This window comes from Diabrotica undecimpunctata, chromosome 7 (genome assembly GCF_040954645.1).
Source record: "Diabrotica undecimpunctata isolate CICGRU chromosome 7, icDiaUnde3, whole genome shotgun sequence".
In the NCBI taxonomy this organism is placed as follows: domain Eukaryota; kingdom Metazoa; phylum Arthropoda; class Insecta; order Coleoptera; family Chrysomelidae; genus Diabrotica; species Diabrotica undecimpunctata.
In genome coordinates, this window is record NC_092809.1 from 160,083,427 (window position 1) to 160,099,870 (window position 16,444).

A 16,444-nucleotide genomic window follows, 5' to 3' on the forward strand; every position below is an offset into this window, starting at 1 on the left:
TAACATTGTTAAGAATCTCTAGAAGATAGAGTCATAAATTCCACTAAAAGAAAGCACTTTAGGCAATATACTTACATGTTGCATTAGCTGTGATACCATGCCATTCCACATTCCACTATGGGGATCGCGAGCTCCATATTTTCGGTCTGGTACTAAATCAAGTAAATAATCGAAACCGACCTCCTGAGATATTCTGTCCAGAATATCGATACAAAAACCATAGAATCTGATGTTTCCAGTAAAATTATTTGCTGTATGCATCATCACGTATGGTGTTTCCTGCAATAACATTCAACGCAATAAAAATTTTTGCATATAAACAACAAATAAAAAAGTCGTTTGAATATTTTATTTTAATTTTAAAAACACTGTCAACTTCTGATATGATGGACGAAATATTAGTTTTTTTACATTGTTATAGAATATTATTCCTAATAAAAATGAATAATCTATCATAATATGATTATGATAGTATGATCATAGTATGATTATTTAAATACGTATTAAAAAATTATGAACATATATAAACTTTCAAATAAATTTTTATATGCATATCAATTATTTATTTATAAAAAAATAATTACCGCAAACCAAAATTTTTTTACTCAATTTTGGTTTTAGATGAACAAAACAATATAAATTTTTAATAAATATTTTTCATATATATTTTAAATACAGGTAATAGAGCTGATAGCTAATATTCAAAAGGTAGGCTACAAATATTGGTTTTGGGATGAAATAATGAATTTATAACTGAAATAGATTTGCGTAAAATATGATGTTCTACTCATTGCGTTCCCCGGTTTTAAATTATATTGCGTGCATAGTCGAGACCGCCAATACAAATCACCGACTAATAATGCCACCAGCGAACCAAAGCGGAAACAGCAAGATTGAATTACAAATCAACCAATTGCAATTTATTAGCAATATTTAATTTTCTATATTAGATTAAAATAATTAATGAAAAAAACTTTATAGCAAAAATATACAGTGGCTCACAGCTTAAATGATGCAGTTAAATTACTATAAGTCTTTTACAATAGCATAAGCTACTTTTTGGGTTTCAAATAAACCATACTTAAATAACAATAAATATATAATTTATTTTATGTATGATTTTATTGTCATAACTAAAATGATGCAGATAAGATGAAGCATTACACAACTCACCAATTTAAAATTTGCGAAGTAGGCGTTGCTTTAAATTTATATTGCAGTTTATTTTATGTTTAATTTAACATTTACAAGTGTTTAATCGGCAAATAACAAAATTATTTAAGAAGGAGTCGCCAAACTACGATTAGCGTGAAAGAAATTTATTTATTACTCATCATAGAAATGGATATAGCCAAAGAGACATATCCAAAATGGTAAATAAATGTTCATCAACAGTTTAGCAGATTCTTCAACGTTACCGAAATGAAATTAAAGTTGACAATAAATCAAGGTTAGCTCCAAATAAGATTTTTACCGAACGTGAAGAAAACTGAATTGTCAGAAAAATAGCAAATAATCCTTAAAAAGTGCACCAAAATTGTGAGATAAAGTAGACAGTTTGGAAAAAGATGTGAACCTAAAACAATTAGACGGATATTACGAAAGAATAATCTAGATGGTTGAACTGCGAGAAATAACCTTTATTAGCCAAAGAAACAGGCGTATTAGATTGTAGTTCGCCAGGGAGCATACTAACAAAGATTTGAGCTTTTAGAATTCAGTAAAATTTCCTGATAAAACCAAAATAAACTTGTTTGGGCTCGACGGAAATATATCTGTGTGGGGAAAGCCAAATGAAGAAATAAAATTAAAAAATATGAAAGCTACGGTTACTCACAGTAAAGGTGGGGTTATGATGTGGGGGTGTATGTCGTTCGCAGGAGTAAACAACATGTATTTTATAAAAGGAAATATAAACCAGTACATGTATTTGGATATACTAAGGTAGCATCTCGCCGCTAGTGCTCAAAAATAGGTATCAGCAACAATTACCGGTTTTATCAGGATAACGATCCAAAACACTTCATATCGGGTTTGTACTTGGTTGTTTTATAATTGCCGAAATGTCATTTAAACACCAGCCCAGTCACCAGATTTGAATGGTATTAAAAATTTGTGGTTGGCATTAAAAAATAAAGTAAACAGTATCCCAATATCAAATAGAAATGAATTGAAAGTAAAAATTACTCAAACTTGGGACACGATTTCCCCAGAGTACACTGGAAAGTTGGTAGAACTAACGCCTAGACGACTAAAAGCTGTAATTGATAATGAAGAAGAATTTATAAAATATTAGCAATTATTTTTCAAAGAGTCGAGTTTGTTTTCTTTATTAATTTTCTTGTTTTAAAGTTTGCATCATTTTAGCTGTAACATCAAAATCATACATAAAATAACTAAATATTTATTGGTATTTAAGTATTGTATATTTAAAACCTGAAAAATAGTTTATGCTATTTCAGAAGACTAATAGTGATTTATTGTTCTGAAGCTATTTTCTTGTGGCATTTTAAATTAATTACTATTTAAATGGGAATAAGCCACATTTAAAGGTTAAAATACGTTTATTGACGTTTCAATTTCCACTTCGGAAATCGTTCTCAAAATACAAACATTAGTAAATTAAACTAATTTTGTTTTTTGTTACTTAGTGAAAAATTCTTCTAATAATTTAATTTTATCTGACTCATCTATATTGACAATTTAGACATACCTTATACATTTTAAAGTAGACGGCTTTAAAATGATATTGCCAATATTGTTGAGTTGCGTTCCTGGGACGACTTTACTTATAAGATAGTTCATTCGATTATGACGCAAATAATTGTTTTGTCATTTAAAGATCAAGTTTTATGTAAATAAAAGCCTAGTTCTGCAAAATGTTATTTTATTACAATTTAATTCGTATATAATATCATAAGAGAAAAAATTTTGCCGGCAATATTTTCAACTGGTATGAAAGTTTGTTGCCTGGCAATTTTCGCGAATTAAATTTTGACAGTTAAATCACGAGACGTCAGTCGAGTGATTTTGTCAAAATTGCATAAGCAAAAATTGCCAAAAGGTAACAAACTTGAATAAAATAAAAAGAAAATTTCGCCGGTTAATAATTTTCTTTCAAATGATATTCGAGAAGTTTATTTCACGAGATAATTAATGCACCATATCAACGAAACATAATCTTTATTTATTTCTTAACAATATTAAATGTACAATTATTATAAGCTATGTAGTTTGCCCATTCATTTCTACCAAAGCATGATTTTGTGTATTATTGATCTGTAGTATTTGGGAACTCGAAGGTTCAGCTTCATTTGTTGTTCTGAAATTTTCGATCAACTTCTGGTGGTGACTGGAATCCAGCTGCAGTTATGGTTTTAGAGAGCTTGCATTTGAGTGACCCGTTAATGCACTTAACTTCTGTTCAGAAAAACCTTGCTTAAACAAGGCTGACACAGCTAAAGATCGACGAGAATGGTTTGTTATTTTATGTTTTTTTCTGACTATTCCAATTTTTTTAGCTGACATTTTTGTCCACTTATATACGGTGTTAATTTCAAGTGTACGGTTTTTAAATCAAGACTCATCCTTCCAAATAGGGTAAACGGTAAGAAAGAGTCTGTCTGATAAAATCTTTGATCCCCTTTTTTCCATTATTTACCAGCCATTTGCTGCTTACCAAACTTTTAGAACTGCCTTGATTTTTTTTGGAAAAAATGCTGTTGTATTCAATTCGGCCCATAAATTCTCGCATAACATCAAATTCCTTCTGGAAAAAGTAAATCTTGCAGTTTACGTAGTAAACGTAGTAGAAAGTATTGCAAAATCTAAGAAACATAGAAAATTTTATATTGTCTTTATATATTTTATGAACTTATATATATTTCCTGTCTATAGTTTAACCCTGTAGTAAAATCTACATATTTTTCAACCCTTTAGAAGCTATATTCTGTGCGCTTATCGAAACAAATAAATTATTATTATATTTCAAATATTTTTCGAGAGGATAAGCAATTTTGAAAAATAAATTGACAGGATGTAATAAATTTGCTTTACTACCCAAACTTCACGTATCTGGATTTAAGTAAGCTACTCAAATCGGTGAAAACAAACCCATTTGACATTTTAAAAAAATCCGAACAAGTAGCTCTAAAATTCAGTAGCGCCGTTTGTCGATATCTTAGAATATATAGTCATTAAAAAGCTAGTTTCATGGATAAACAAACCGAAACTTCATTGTTACTATAAACAGAATAAGATCTAATCATACTATGACTTCTTTTTACAAATGCAAAATAGGACTGGATGAATACCCATATTGTGTATGCGGAGACGTTGGTGATTTGAGCCATGTAATCCTAGAATGTTCAAGAAATAAAAAGAGGATTAAATTAAAATTCTAAGATATGGTAAAACTCGATTTCTGTTTTCCAACCAATCTGAATTATATAATTTTTAGTAATAATATTAACTTATACCAATGTTTGCATAATCAGTTACTTCAATGCAAAATGAAATTGTAAAAACTAACCATTGGAAGCAATTCTGCGAAACAAAATATTATTGTAAGTGTGTCCACGAAAAAATTGATATAAAAAAAATAAAAGTAAATACAAAAAAGAAGGTTACAACAAATATGTTAAAAATTATAATAAAGAGAATCAAATTAAAAAAAAACCAAAAACGAAAAAAAAAAAAATTTAAAACTAAACAATAGACTACATAAATATTATAAGTAAGAAAAAAAACAAACAAAAAATGATTTAAAAAATATATATGTAAAAAAAATTATTATACTGACACATTAACATTTTTATCCCAGTGTGCGAGAATTTGAAAAGTCAATGTATCTTTATTGGATTATAAAATGCTCTTTTTATAATTTATAAATTTAAAAAAAAAGTCTGGCTAATTGGTTTATGCCAAAGCCATTAAAAAAAAGTAGTGGCACTATTTCCAATCTGCTAAAGATAATAAACTTAATAATTCCCATCCGAAATTGTTGTTTTACCGTAAAATTGGTTTTTGTTTAATTTTTATATTATAATCAGCCTCTTCGTCGTAATATTAATGACAATAAAAACATATTAAAAAAGTTAGTTAACGTAAAATAAATTGAATAGAGCAAATCGTATAAACGCATTAGTTATAACTTACCAGGATGGTAGTAACTACAAGGGTAAAATTCATTGTCCCGGGTTCAAATAAAGCTGCTCTATCGGTAATATTCACGCCGGTTCCAGGATGCCATTCTCCAACTTTGACTAAAGCGGGTTGTTTTAATTTGAGCAAATCGAGTTTAAACTGGATGCGACGGCCTTCTTTGAATTCAATAGGACCACTTAAGCCCTTCATCTCAACCTGTAACAAAATAACTACTTCTATACATCTTAAAATATAAATTGTACGACAAAATTAGGAGAATTGTTCGATTAAAGTACTAAATATTTAACGAAATCGTTAATTGTTTTGCGAAGAAAAAACTATATATGGGTTTGAATAAATATTTAGGAAAATGTAAAAGAGTTGAATGGATTGCGAACAGTAGTAAATAATAAGATTTAATAATTATTTCACTTCAATTTCTTTCGATTGATAAAAAAAATTATTCGGATCATTGGACCACTTTGGTAACCTGTCCATCAGGGTTTGTGATTTTAATGGTCAACGAGGGGTACCACAGCCTAGTTTGACTTTGGGGGTATACAAGAGGTACAAGACGTGATCTACAATGACCAGAGGGTTGTAAAAAGAGGTCGCTTAACTTTAGATGTCTTTTTCTTTCCCGAAGAAGTGATTGACAATGACCAGAAGGCCATAAAAACTGGTCGCTTATCTCTAGATCTCTTCTTCTTTACCGAAGAATTGTCACCTTACCTGCCACACCTATCTCTTTGTCACCTTACCTGTCTCACCTGTGTAATTACCTGTCCTGAAGAAGTGATCGACAATGACCAGAGGCTTATTGTCAATGGTCAGAGGGCGTAGCCCTGAAAGCTCTTGTGTCACTCGGTACGTTTCTTGATTTTGTGCCATTATCTTTTCTCCGTTTTAAATGAAGATTCGATATTTTGCGAAGACGGTAACAATTTGCCGAGTACTTTAAACTTTTTGGCGGATTCGCCGGTTCAATCTCAACTGATTACATCGATTTACGCTCACGTCTTTAGGATACCGTCAGCAGGTATTGAAAGGCGGTATCATCACTTGGATTGTATTTCGACCAGTAACTATAAATCTTATTATACGATTTTTTGTTGTATATGATTTTTTGGTCTATGGCACTCGCCGCACACTTCCAACTTTGCGCTAGAATTCTTGTGAGGCACGTGAGATAAGAAGTCTGAAGGAATCCAACTAACTAACCAGCATTCTTATCCAGCTTAGAAAACCATATTTCAATAAATCACGCCAATTAATTACTTTATTATTTCCCAATGTTTATATTGATAATGTAGAAATTCAAAAATTTCAAAAATATAAATATTGCTGTCGGTATAACTATCCTATCACAAAAATGACTGGTTGTCATAGTGCGTGATGCCGCAGGCATATTTTAAAATAAATTCTAAATTAAATAATTTTGCTGATATTAAGTTGTATTTTAATGTCATAATTTAATTACTGTAGTATCAAAATTTATACGAGAGTGCAGTGACAGTTAACAACCATACGTAAAAAATGTTGAGATAAAAGTTACACATTAATTAAAAAAAATAAATATAGTAACCATTTATTTTAAAATTAAATTACTTTGATTAATTTTTAAATACCGACAGGTGATAAACCAATTAATCATTAAATATAGTTTTTCTAAACTATTTTTCCGTAAAATCAATATGGTATTGTGTATTATTCCATTGGAAAGTTACATAGAAATTACATTTTTAATAGTACGAAATTTTATTTTTTGATATGTAAGGATGGTAACCATAAGCTTAATTTTAAGTTTATGGGTCGCCATCCTTGTACTCCGTCTGTTACCTTTAAAAAAGGGGGGCAAAGAGTTTTCGCGCTGTATCTTGTAAACAGATTTATTCCTACAGAACATTGTATTAAACATTATTAAGATTAAATTGTCTACAACTTTATTTCTATAACTTTTTATCGTTAAATGAAAAATAAAAAAGTTATTAACAAAAATAACAGATACATTTTACAATAAAAAGTTATCAGAGCAATATTAGAGGGTTTTCAATGAAACATTTTTACTAAAATGTAGTTAATTTCATTAATTTCTTGTACACCACTCCGAAGTTGACCGAGTTCTTGAATACTCACATCATAAGCATACGATAAAAACGAACCATTAGGCATCGTTTTTTATTACCTATGTTTTTATTCATATATTTTATTAATTTGTTAAAATTCCTGTTGTATTGTTAGTTCTTCATCGACCTTTTTCCCGAGCACATATGAGGAAGAGTTTGGAGAGGTGTTTTTTTTTCAGTATTATCCCCATTAAGACTAATTCACAGACAATTTTCAGGCAAGATAATATTGAGCATAATTATATATTAAAAAAATTGTTTTCCAGCTATTGTTTTTTATTTTATTTGATGGACCTGGTTGCAGTTAAAATTGGCGCCATTGTGGGTAATTCATCCTCGAACTCTTCGAATTTTTCGAATAATTTAAATATTTCCATAATATCACTGCAGAACAATTGAAGCACACTGCAGAGAATTCGAGGCCTACTTTTTACTACTACGAAAATTTTCATAAATTTAAGTTTGTCAATCTTGTAAATTAGTGGCGCACCAACAAGTAATTTTCGATATGCAGATGATACTGTTGTTCTGGCCGATAACATCGAAGATTTACAGATGATGCTAAATAAAGTAAATACAACTGGCAACCAATAGGGACTGAAGATCAATAGAAAAAAAACTAAATTTATGGTGATCAGTAAAAAGAACATTCAACATATCGACCTGAATATGAGAAGCCGAACGTATTGGAAGAGTACACCGATTTAAATATGTGGAATATACAGTAAATGATAAGTGGGACCCAGACGTAGAGATTAAAATCCGAATCGAAATAGCAAGATCCAAATTCATCAAAATGAGAAAGCTCTTAAGCAACCGCCACCTAAGCGTTAACCTCCATATTACAAGAAAAAAAGTTATAAGGTGCAAAAAAAATTGTTCTAAAATTTTTAGTTATTTTTGTTTATACCTTTTTTATTATTTATTTTACGATTTAAAGTAATAAAATCAAACTTGTACAAAATTCAATTTTCTACAAATAATATCAAATACATTTTTTTTAGCATTGCTAGTTTACCAGATACAGCGTGAATACACTTTTTCCAAGACGGCGACCGAGTTACACGAGTGACAACCACACAAACTTAAATTAAAGTTTATAATTACCCTTACAACAAATCAAATACAAAAATGCGTATGCTAAGAAATGCACGCTTAGCCTTAAAGTACAATTATTGTAAGACCAAGTTTTATAGAGGTTTGTGTTTAGGAAACTCTCCCAAAAAAGACAAAATGTTAAATAAAAGTAGTTTTTATACAATATGGTTTGATTGATTTCAGTGATTTATTCGAACAATATACTGAAAATATGCTGATTGGTGGTTCAAATAATTCCCTGCCAGTAAATCCTCTTCGATTGTTTGTAAACAGCTAAACTAACAATACTAACAATGCGACTATTGCACGATTTATATTAAAGCTCTCATAGATTTTTATTTCTGAAATTACATTAACCGATAAAATTTAACTCGTTCTATCAGATGCAGGGTATGTATTGTTAAAGTAGACAAACAGTTTACATAAATATGTTGTAACGTTATAAACGTCTTCCTTTTTTTTAATAATTAATTTATATAAAATGTTTGTTGATTTTATTTACCTATCAACTTTATCTTCATATTACCATTTTTATGTTTAAAAGTAGGTGGAGCTCTACTCTTTATTCAACTTTTCAATCAAATAAATATTCTATTTAATTTTTATTTTTTATTTTTAATGTGTATTTCTTTTAGTGATATCTCTTGTATTTGACTCCAGTCTGTTCTATGCCTTAGACATAGAACGTATAAATTTCAATGCCTCACTTCAGTCGACAAAGTATATTATATTAGTAATCTACTTTTAATTTTAATATCAGTTGTGAATCAAAATAGAAGAAGTTGCTGTTCATTTATAAAAAGGAATTTCTCGATTCAAAATTCATTTTGTTTTTATTTATTTTGATTGTTAAATCATCTCTGGGGTAAGTACTTTTACATAGTTACATTTCTAGTTAATCATTTTTTTCTATATCTGTTTTTCTATAATTTCATTTTTTATTCATACATAACCTACTTCGCAAGTGTTTCTTTTTATTTAGTATCTTTATATAATCTAACCAATTCATCTAATAATACTTATATTTATTTTATCCTTGCCCATTTGCTATTTTCTAGTAATGTTTTATTTATTTTCAATCATTGAATAGCAAGGAAATATTTTAAAACTTATGCAGTTTCTAATAAAAGGTTCATTATGATAGTTTTTAGCATAATTCTTGTATATATATATATATATATATATATATATATATATATATATATATATATATATATATATATATATATATATATATGTATATATGTATATGGGATAATTGACAATCCATTTAATTTCAATAAATTTATAATAATTTTAGTCGAGATAAATAAATTTCAGTAAAATTGTTTAGCTAAGATTTAACTTCATATATACTAATACGAATAAAGTTCAAAGTAAAATGAATAATGAAAGCGTACACGTGTGAACAAAGCTTGGCTGCGTGAATGTTATAATGGAGTTTATTAACAGCGCGAATGAATGTAAAACCATCTTGAGTTTATATATGTCGATATTTGAAATTTACTCAAAGAAATTAATGCATTTTATTGTTTGAATGAACAAACAGACATACATTGAAATGAAGGGAAACTATACTATCCTACTTAACAAATACTTCCATTATTATGGTATATATGTGTTAGCTATAACAAATAAAACTTAAGAATTGTCTTAAATTAACTATCAAAACTTATTTTTTTGTTGAAGATAAACAATTTTTATCTGCTGACATACTTAAACCATACGTCAAATAACTGTAAACATTTTAATGCATATTTAAGTGATTTTTCAAAAAAAAAAACACGGACTTACAGCATATGATACAATACGACCAAGAGTTTCTTAACAAATGTCTGTCAAGTACTATCAGTACACGAAAAAGAAGAACATAGACCACTATGCGAACAGAAATTAAAGAGAAGCAAAGGACCAAATCAAATATCAGTAAAGAGGAACTCAACGCTAACAAAGCTTTAAAAGAAGATGAATTCATAGTATTCTTATCAGGCAACAAGGATAGCGCAACTTTAAATATGGACGAAAGTCAATATCAGAAAAAAATTTAAGAATTGGACAAAAATAAACCTTACATCAAACTAAAATAAAAAATCACTGAAAAACAAAATATATAAAACACTGATAAGGAATACCTGACAGACTACTAAAGAAGAACACTAACACCACACTGCAGTAAGACACACCTAAACGGAGTATTAAAAACTCACAAAAAAATGTAGCATTCAGACCAATTTGCAGAAAAATGGATTTTCCTAGATATAATGCAGCCTTTAAAACACAACACAAAATCTTTTATTAAAAACTTTTTGCGAAAACTAGCAATTTTTTCCCAAACTAGCAGAAATAGATTAGAGTTCTAACAATATGCTAGTCAGTAGTGTTATCATCAATTTATTCTTATCTTTATTTATTTATTCTTACTCAATCTTATCTTAATTATTATATACATCAGCTCAAACAGGTCCTAAAAGCCCAAGGCTTCAATGGTTTTCTATATTTTTTTCCTATCTTGTGCTAGGTTTTTTCAGTTTTGTACTCCTAGCAATCCCAAGTCTTCTTTTACCGATTCCAAATATTTTCTTCAAGGTCGTCCTCTTTTCCATTTTGTGTCAGTTTCAGTATTTTGTAATTTTTGTTTTTTTTTGGGACTTTTCGTTCTTGCAATCTAGCTACGTGTTTAAGTAATTTTAGTCTTTTTTGAACTTTCGCAGTTATTTATTATAATGTCAATTATTAGCAGATATATTCATAAAGGATTTTACATTGTTCATTGACAGTGTTCTACATTTGGCCCTACGGACCAGAAGTATTGGATACAATTCTGATGGACATCAACCATCAGGAATCAGGAAGAATCAATCAAATTTATCATGGAAGAAGAAAACAACAAATCACTTCCTTTTCTGGACATGTTTATCACTAAAGAAGACACAGGATATGCGACCAAAGTTTACAAAAAACTAACCGACACGAACAAATATCTAAAACCACAACGTAAACCTAAAAAAAAGCAATCAATAAAGCATTTTATGATAAAACCCGAAAGATCTGCTCTAAGAAAATACATTTTAGGAAGGAAAACAATGCTAACAAAGGTTTTGACAAAAATGACTACGCATTGTCATTTCCAAACAATACTAAGGAAAGGAAACAATAAAACACCACAAACAATCCAGAAATACTTACAAGAAGGGATTCACACATGACAATAATACCATATGTAAAGGACTTCAAGAAGCATTGAGTAACAGTAAAACTTTACGAAGATCAATTGATTAATGCTCGATGCATCATGCTCCCATGTTTAATATCTTCACTTTTAACAACTGAAAAATTAATCAGTTTGCTAGTTTAAATTTTTTACCACAGTTAAAATATAAATGTAAATATAATTAACTAAAGTTATTACCTTAAATTAGGATTATTTATGTACACAGATACACACATTCATACACACACGTAGGTATTTAAAACGTCAATACTACGACTGCCAATACAATAAAACAGGGCTTAAACGACAGATTTAATCAAGATAGAAATATTTTTTTTTTTCAGAAAATCGTATTTATTAGTTTGTTTATAAATGAGTAAAGTAAAAAAGTATTAATATTTAATAATATTTATAAAAGTTTCTTTAATGGAACCATTCATTCATTAACATTACATTTTATTAACAGTTTCATATATTTTAATTTTCCTGGATTTGGTTAATACTCTAAGTATTTTAAATTGTGAAAATAAAATACACTTTAATCTTTTTGCTTTCCCAAATAAATAAAAGCATTACTTTAATGGTTTACTGTGAACCGGTTTTTGCTGAAGAGTACTTAAGTTCGCACTTAAATGGCCCATCATTTTGGACGTACAAAATTCGTGTAATCAATTAGCTTTGACAAGCTGCAAGCTATCATTTATTGTAAAATGTGCATTCAAATCCCTCAATATAAGGAGTTACTCAAGCAAAGGTTATTTGAAAATAAATTGGAGCTTACAGATTCTACGATAGTTACAGGAAATTAATGTAAATTTTTGTATTGATTTTCATTTTTAATTTAAATTTTTTTTCAGTTTTATTACTTAAGTGTCGTCTTTTATTGTATATTAACAATGGCATAAACTTTTGTTTAATGTATAGAGTGGTGGAAATTGTCAGAAAACCAAAAAATATATTAATGCTCTCATTTGGTTTTCTCAACATAAAAGCGAGTAGAAATACATAACATTACCTGCAATTTAGAAATATAACAGTCAACATTTTTTTTAACCCTTGTGTTCCAAACATATATTTTTGCCAGCCAAGTTTTGTCCATGCGTGTACGCTCTTTCATTATTCATTTTACTTTGAACTTTAAATTCGAATTAGTATATACGAAATTACATCTTAGCTAAACAATTCTGCTGACATTTATTTATCTCGACTAAAATTTTCATAAATTTCATGAAATTTGACGACGTTTCGGCAAGGTCGCACTTGCCACTGTCAAGTCAGGTAGAACCGCAAAATAAAAATGCTTTTACATTTTTATTACTTACAAATAAAAAATGCTATACAGTACAACACTTCTATGAACAAATAATTTTCATTCAGTGCTTTAAAACTAACCCTCATATCTATGTATCTGAGTCAACCTATCCATTGGTGATGTAAATCATATGTTCCTCTTATGTTCTCTGAACTCTCGGTTCTCCTTAATTCTGTATTAAAAACTATATAATAAGTTTCTATTGTGCGCAGAATTTTAAAAGTTCTCCTGTCTTCCTCAGAAAAATCGGTACTTGATTCCATCATTAATTTTATCAAAAGTACAAAAATATTGGTATAGTTACAGAAATAGATAACATGTAAACATTTCAAATATAAGTAATTTTTATGTTTTGTGGCAAATAGATTTTGTAAAATGCCATAATCCCACACTCGCCTACACATACTTTTGAACTACCAGAAACATTATGGATTTTATGAACTAACGGATGCACTTCACCCTTCCTAACGTTCCATTAGATTAGATACCGCCCCAGGCAAGAAACATTTTTTAAAAAGAAAATAAAAGAGATTTTTCTTTTAAAGAACGAGTCCGGTAAACTATATCCCTTGTTATCTTTTTCATCCTTTGTTATCGCCTTTCGGCCAAAACTCCTCAAGTATGCCGTAGCATACGAAATCGGAACATTTGTTATATATTACAATGTTCACAGTGTGGCGGTATTATCGTATTTTCCCCCATTCCACTATCTGTATCGTAAACACTGATATCTAATCCCTTCATTATTTGAGAAAAGGTAAAAGAAAAAAAATATTTTTAAGCAATATTTTAATGACAAATATTTTCGTACTAAAAACGTTTACGTTTTTTGGTTAATCATTTCTAGATTTTTAATATTGTATGATATTTCATCAAGAATGTTTTATAGGACTCATTTTTTTGTTAATATTTATATAACTTAGAAGCAATATAAAAACTAAAGTCAGGCATGAATATTTCCGAATAAAATGGGATAAGCAATCTATTCTGCATATAAATGGTAGCATAATAATATATAATTTGAACCCAGGAATGTACTGCTTTTTCAGTCTAAATATTTGTGCTTCGGTTACACTGAAATGTCTGTGCATTTATTTTCGATGTTCTACTATAATTTGACAAGACATTGGGAATAGTGACTTATAAATATAACATGATCTACTAATTGTATGAGGCTTAAATCAAATAAGCCTTTTACTAATAAGAAAATTAAAATAATATTGGTTCACAACATTTCGATATCTCTCCACACATTTTACTGGATCATATGCGATCCTTTACAATAAGCCAGACATGCGACTTTAATAACAGACGTATTCACGATACGTTATAGTAATTTAAAATTTGGTTAACACAGTTTATCCAAATTCTTAACCCATTAGTTCCCAAGATTAGAGAAAAAAACAAATTGTGTAAAAAATTTTTATACCTGATGGGTAGGAAGTTTCGATGTAGCCTGGTGGTCCATTGTTGATAAAATAGTTTTTGGAAAACACTTTTTTACACACTTAAAAAAACTAACATCGGAGGAACCGAATTTTCTGTGGCGCTGACAGCTAAAGACGATAGTAACCGTTTGCCGTATCTCGCTGACGTGCTTTCCCTACTTGGCGTACTTCTTTTTCTGTTAAAATTTTCCATTCCATATATCCTTCAAAATTTGTACTTTTACAAAACGCATTTTAAATTTTTAAAAAATAGGGCAACATTGGCAGTCGTTTGTAATCATTTTATGGTTAAGCCATGTATCAGGTATAACAATAAAATCCTTATTTGCCAGAGCAAGTTCAAAAGCTAATATTTTTTTTGTGGAGTCCATAATAAATTTTTGATAACTGTATTATGTACCCTTCTATTCTAGATTCTGGTTGATCCAAGAAAATCTGTCTAAGTCTTTTCTTATATCTAAGCAAAGTTATTTTGTCGATCTCGAAAGCCATAATTTTTGATTCCTAGTAATAACCACATAATTCCAGATACTTCACGCATCATAAAAATCTTTATTTCTGATGAATTTGGTTTACCTCTAATGTATTACCTTGGATAGCAGACCCTTGAAAGGTATTATTAATTTAGCAATGCACACATTTTGTTCCTCACATCTCTTCTTGGGAACAATAAAAGTAAATACAAGAAAAATTCCTGCATATTTCTCTAACAAGCAAGGATGGTCTATTGGCTCTAGTACAGTTGGGTTTGGTTGAAGAGGAACAGTAGTGTCTTATATAAACCAAAAATTAACAAAAACGTTCTGTGATATTCCACTATGCACCATGGGGATTCCATAAAGACCCAACGAGAAGTTTTGGCAAATTTAGCATTTAGCCTTATGTACAACGACCAGGAGAATAGAAGCCAAAACGTATATATACCCAAGACAACAAAGATTCGACTAAAGAAGATCTGTCATTTGGATGAAGATGTCGTGCCAGTTCAAAGAAATCTAATAATAAATAACTACAAACAATACATTATTTTATTGAAATTTGAACAAAATGCTTCCAAAGGACTATTTTTATGACCAGTGTAGTAGACCGTGTCTACTACTGATACACAAAATTAAACTGCGTCTACTGAAAGATTAAGTACCATTCATTTCAATGAATTAGGTTTTTTATCTGTGAATTTGTCCGATACTGATTACTGGATTACCGTTAAAGTCCGAAATAGACAACCAATAAAGAAGATGAATCTGGGGATTTTTCTATTGACTTTATTAGCTTTAAATCTGTATTTTAAGTTTACTCCTCCTAGCTTAAATACAGGTTATTTTACTTAAAAAATACATTGGTATTAAGTGAATTTGTTCATCCAAATACAAATCCTATTAAAAATCTTAATTTAGAAAGTTTTTTAATAAAAACGTATTTTTATGGTATGCAATTTTAAAAGACTCGAGCTAGACGGACAAAATGCATGTAGTGAAATATATACTTTTTATATAATAAAAAGTTCCACATTTCCATACTACCCAAAAGAATAATGAAATTTTAAGCAAAGATCTCCAACTCCCGTTTAACGTTTTTTAAACTTTTTTACAACTTACCGAATTAATGTAGTTGATGAGACTCAGTCCACCGTCCCAGGGTTGTTCTTTGTCACACGATAAGTTCGACAGTCTAAGGGTATGCGACTGTTCAAGCGTCTGCAGTCCGACAGCGAACACGAAAACAGAATCGTATATCAAAGCGGGTTCTGCCTGCAATAAAAAACAAAATTGGCAGAGATCTAAATCACAGGCTGAACGAAAAGTTTTTGAGAGGGTGTATATATGTATAAGCAGATAAAATTATTGTTATATGAGCCACATAAAACGACAGGGATTAAACTTTACAAATGCTTTACACAAATTGTAAAAATACAGTATAATATGTATGTTTTGAAAGTTTGCTCTAAAATTTCTACCCAATTTTATTATCGCCTTAAGGCAGCTGTTCTTTAAATGGAATTAAGCCAAAAGAAAATCAGTTATTATTTGGAAATAATATAAATCCAAAAAACCTCTAACTCTGCTCAAGAATTTCCAATGACCGGATCTGCTGATTCTTATCT

At 29.4% G+C, this 16,444-nt stretch overlaps 1 protein-coding gene across 1 annotated transcript in view; it reads right to left on the minus strand.

Annotated features, from left to right (window-relative positions):
* The window catches only part of LOC140446105 (glutamate receptor ionotropic, kainate 2-like), a 109,129-nt gene that overhangs the window by 27,854 nt on the left and 64,831 nt on the right, over positions 1-16,444 (minus strand). Inside the window, exons 7-9 of the mRNA XM_072538640.1 lie at positions 15,939-16,091; positions 5,158-5,361; positions 76-279 (exon numbers count right to left, since the gene is read on the minus strand). Of these exons, the coding sequence (XP_072394741.1) occupies positions 76-279; positions 5,158-5,361; positions 15,939-16,091 (561 nt within the window). The remainder of the gene's footprint in view (positions 1-75; positions 280-5,157; positions 5,362-15,938; positions 16,092-16,444) is intronic.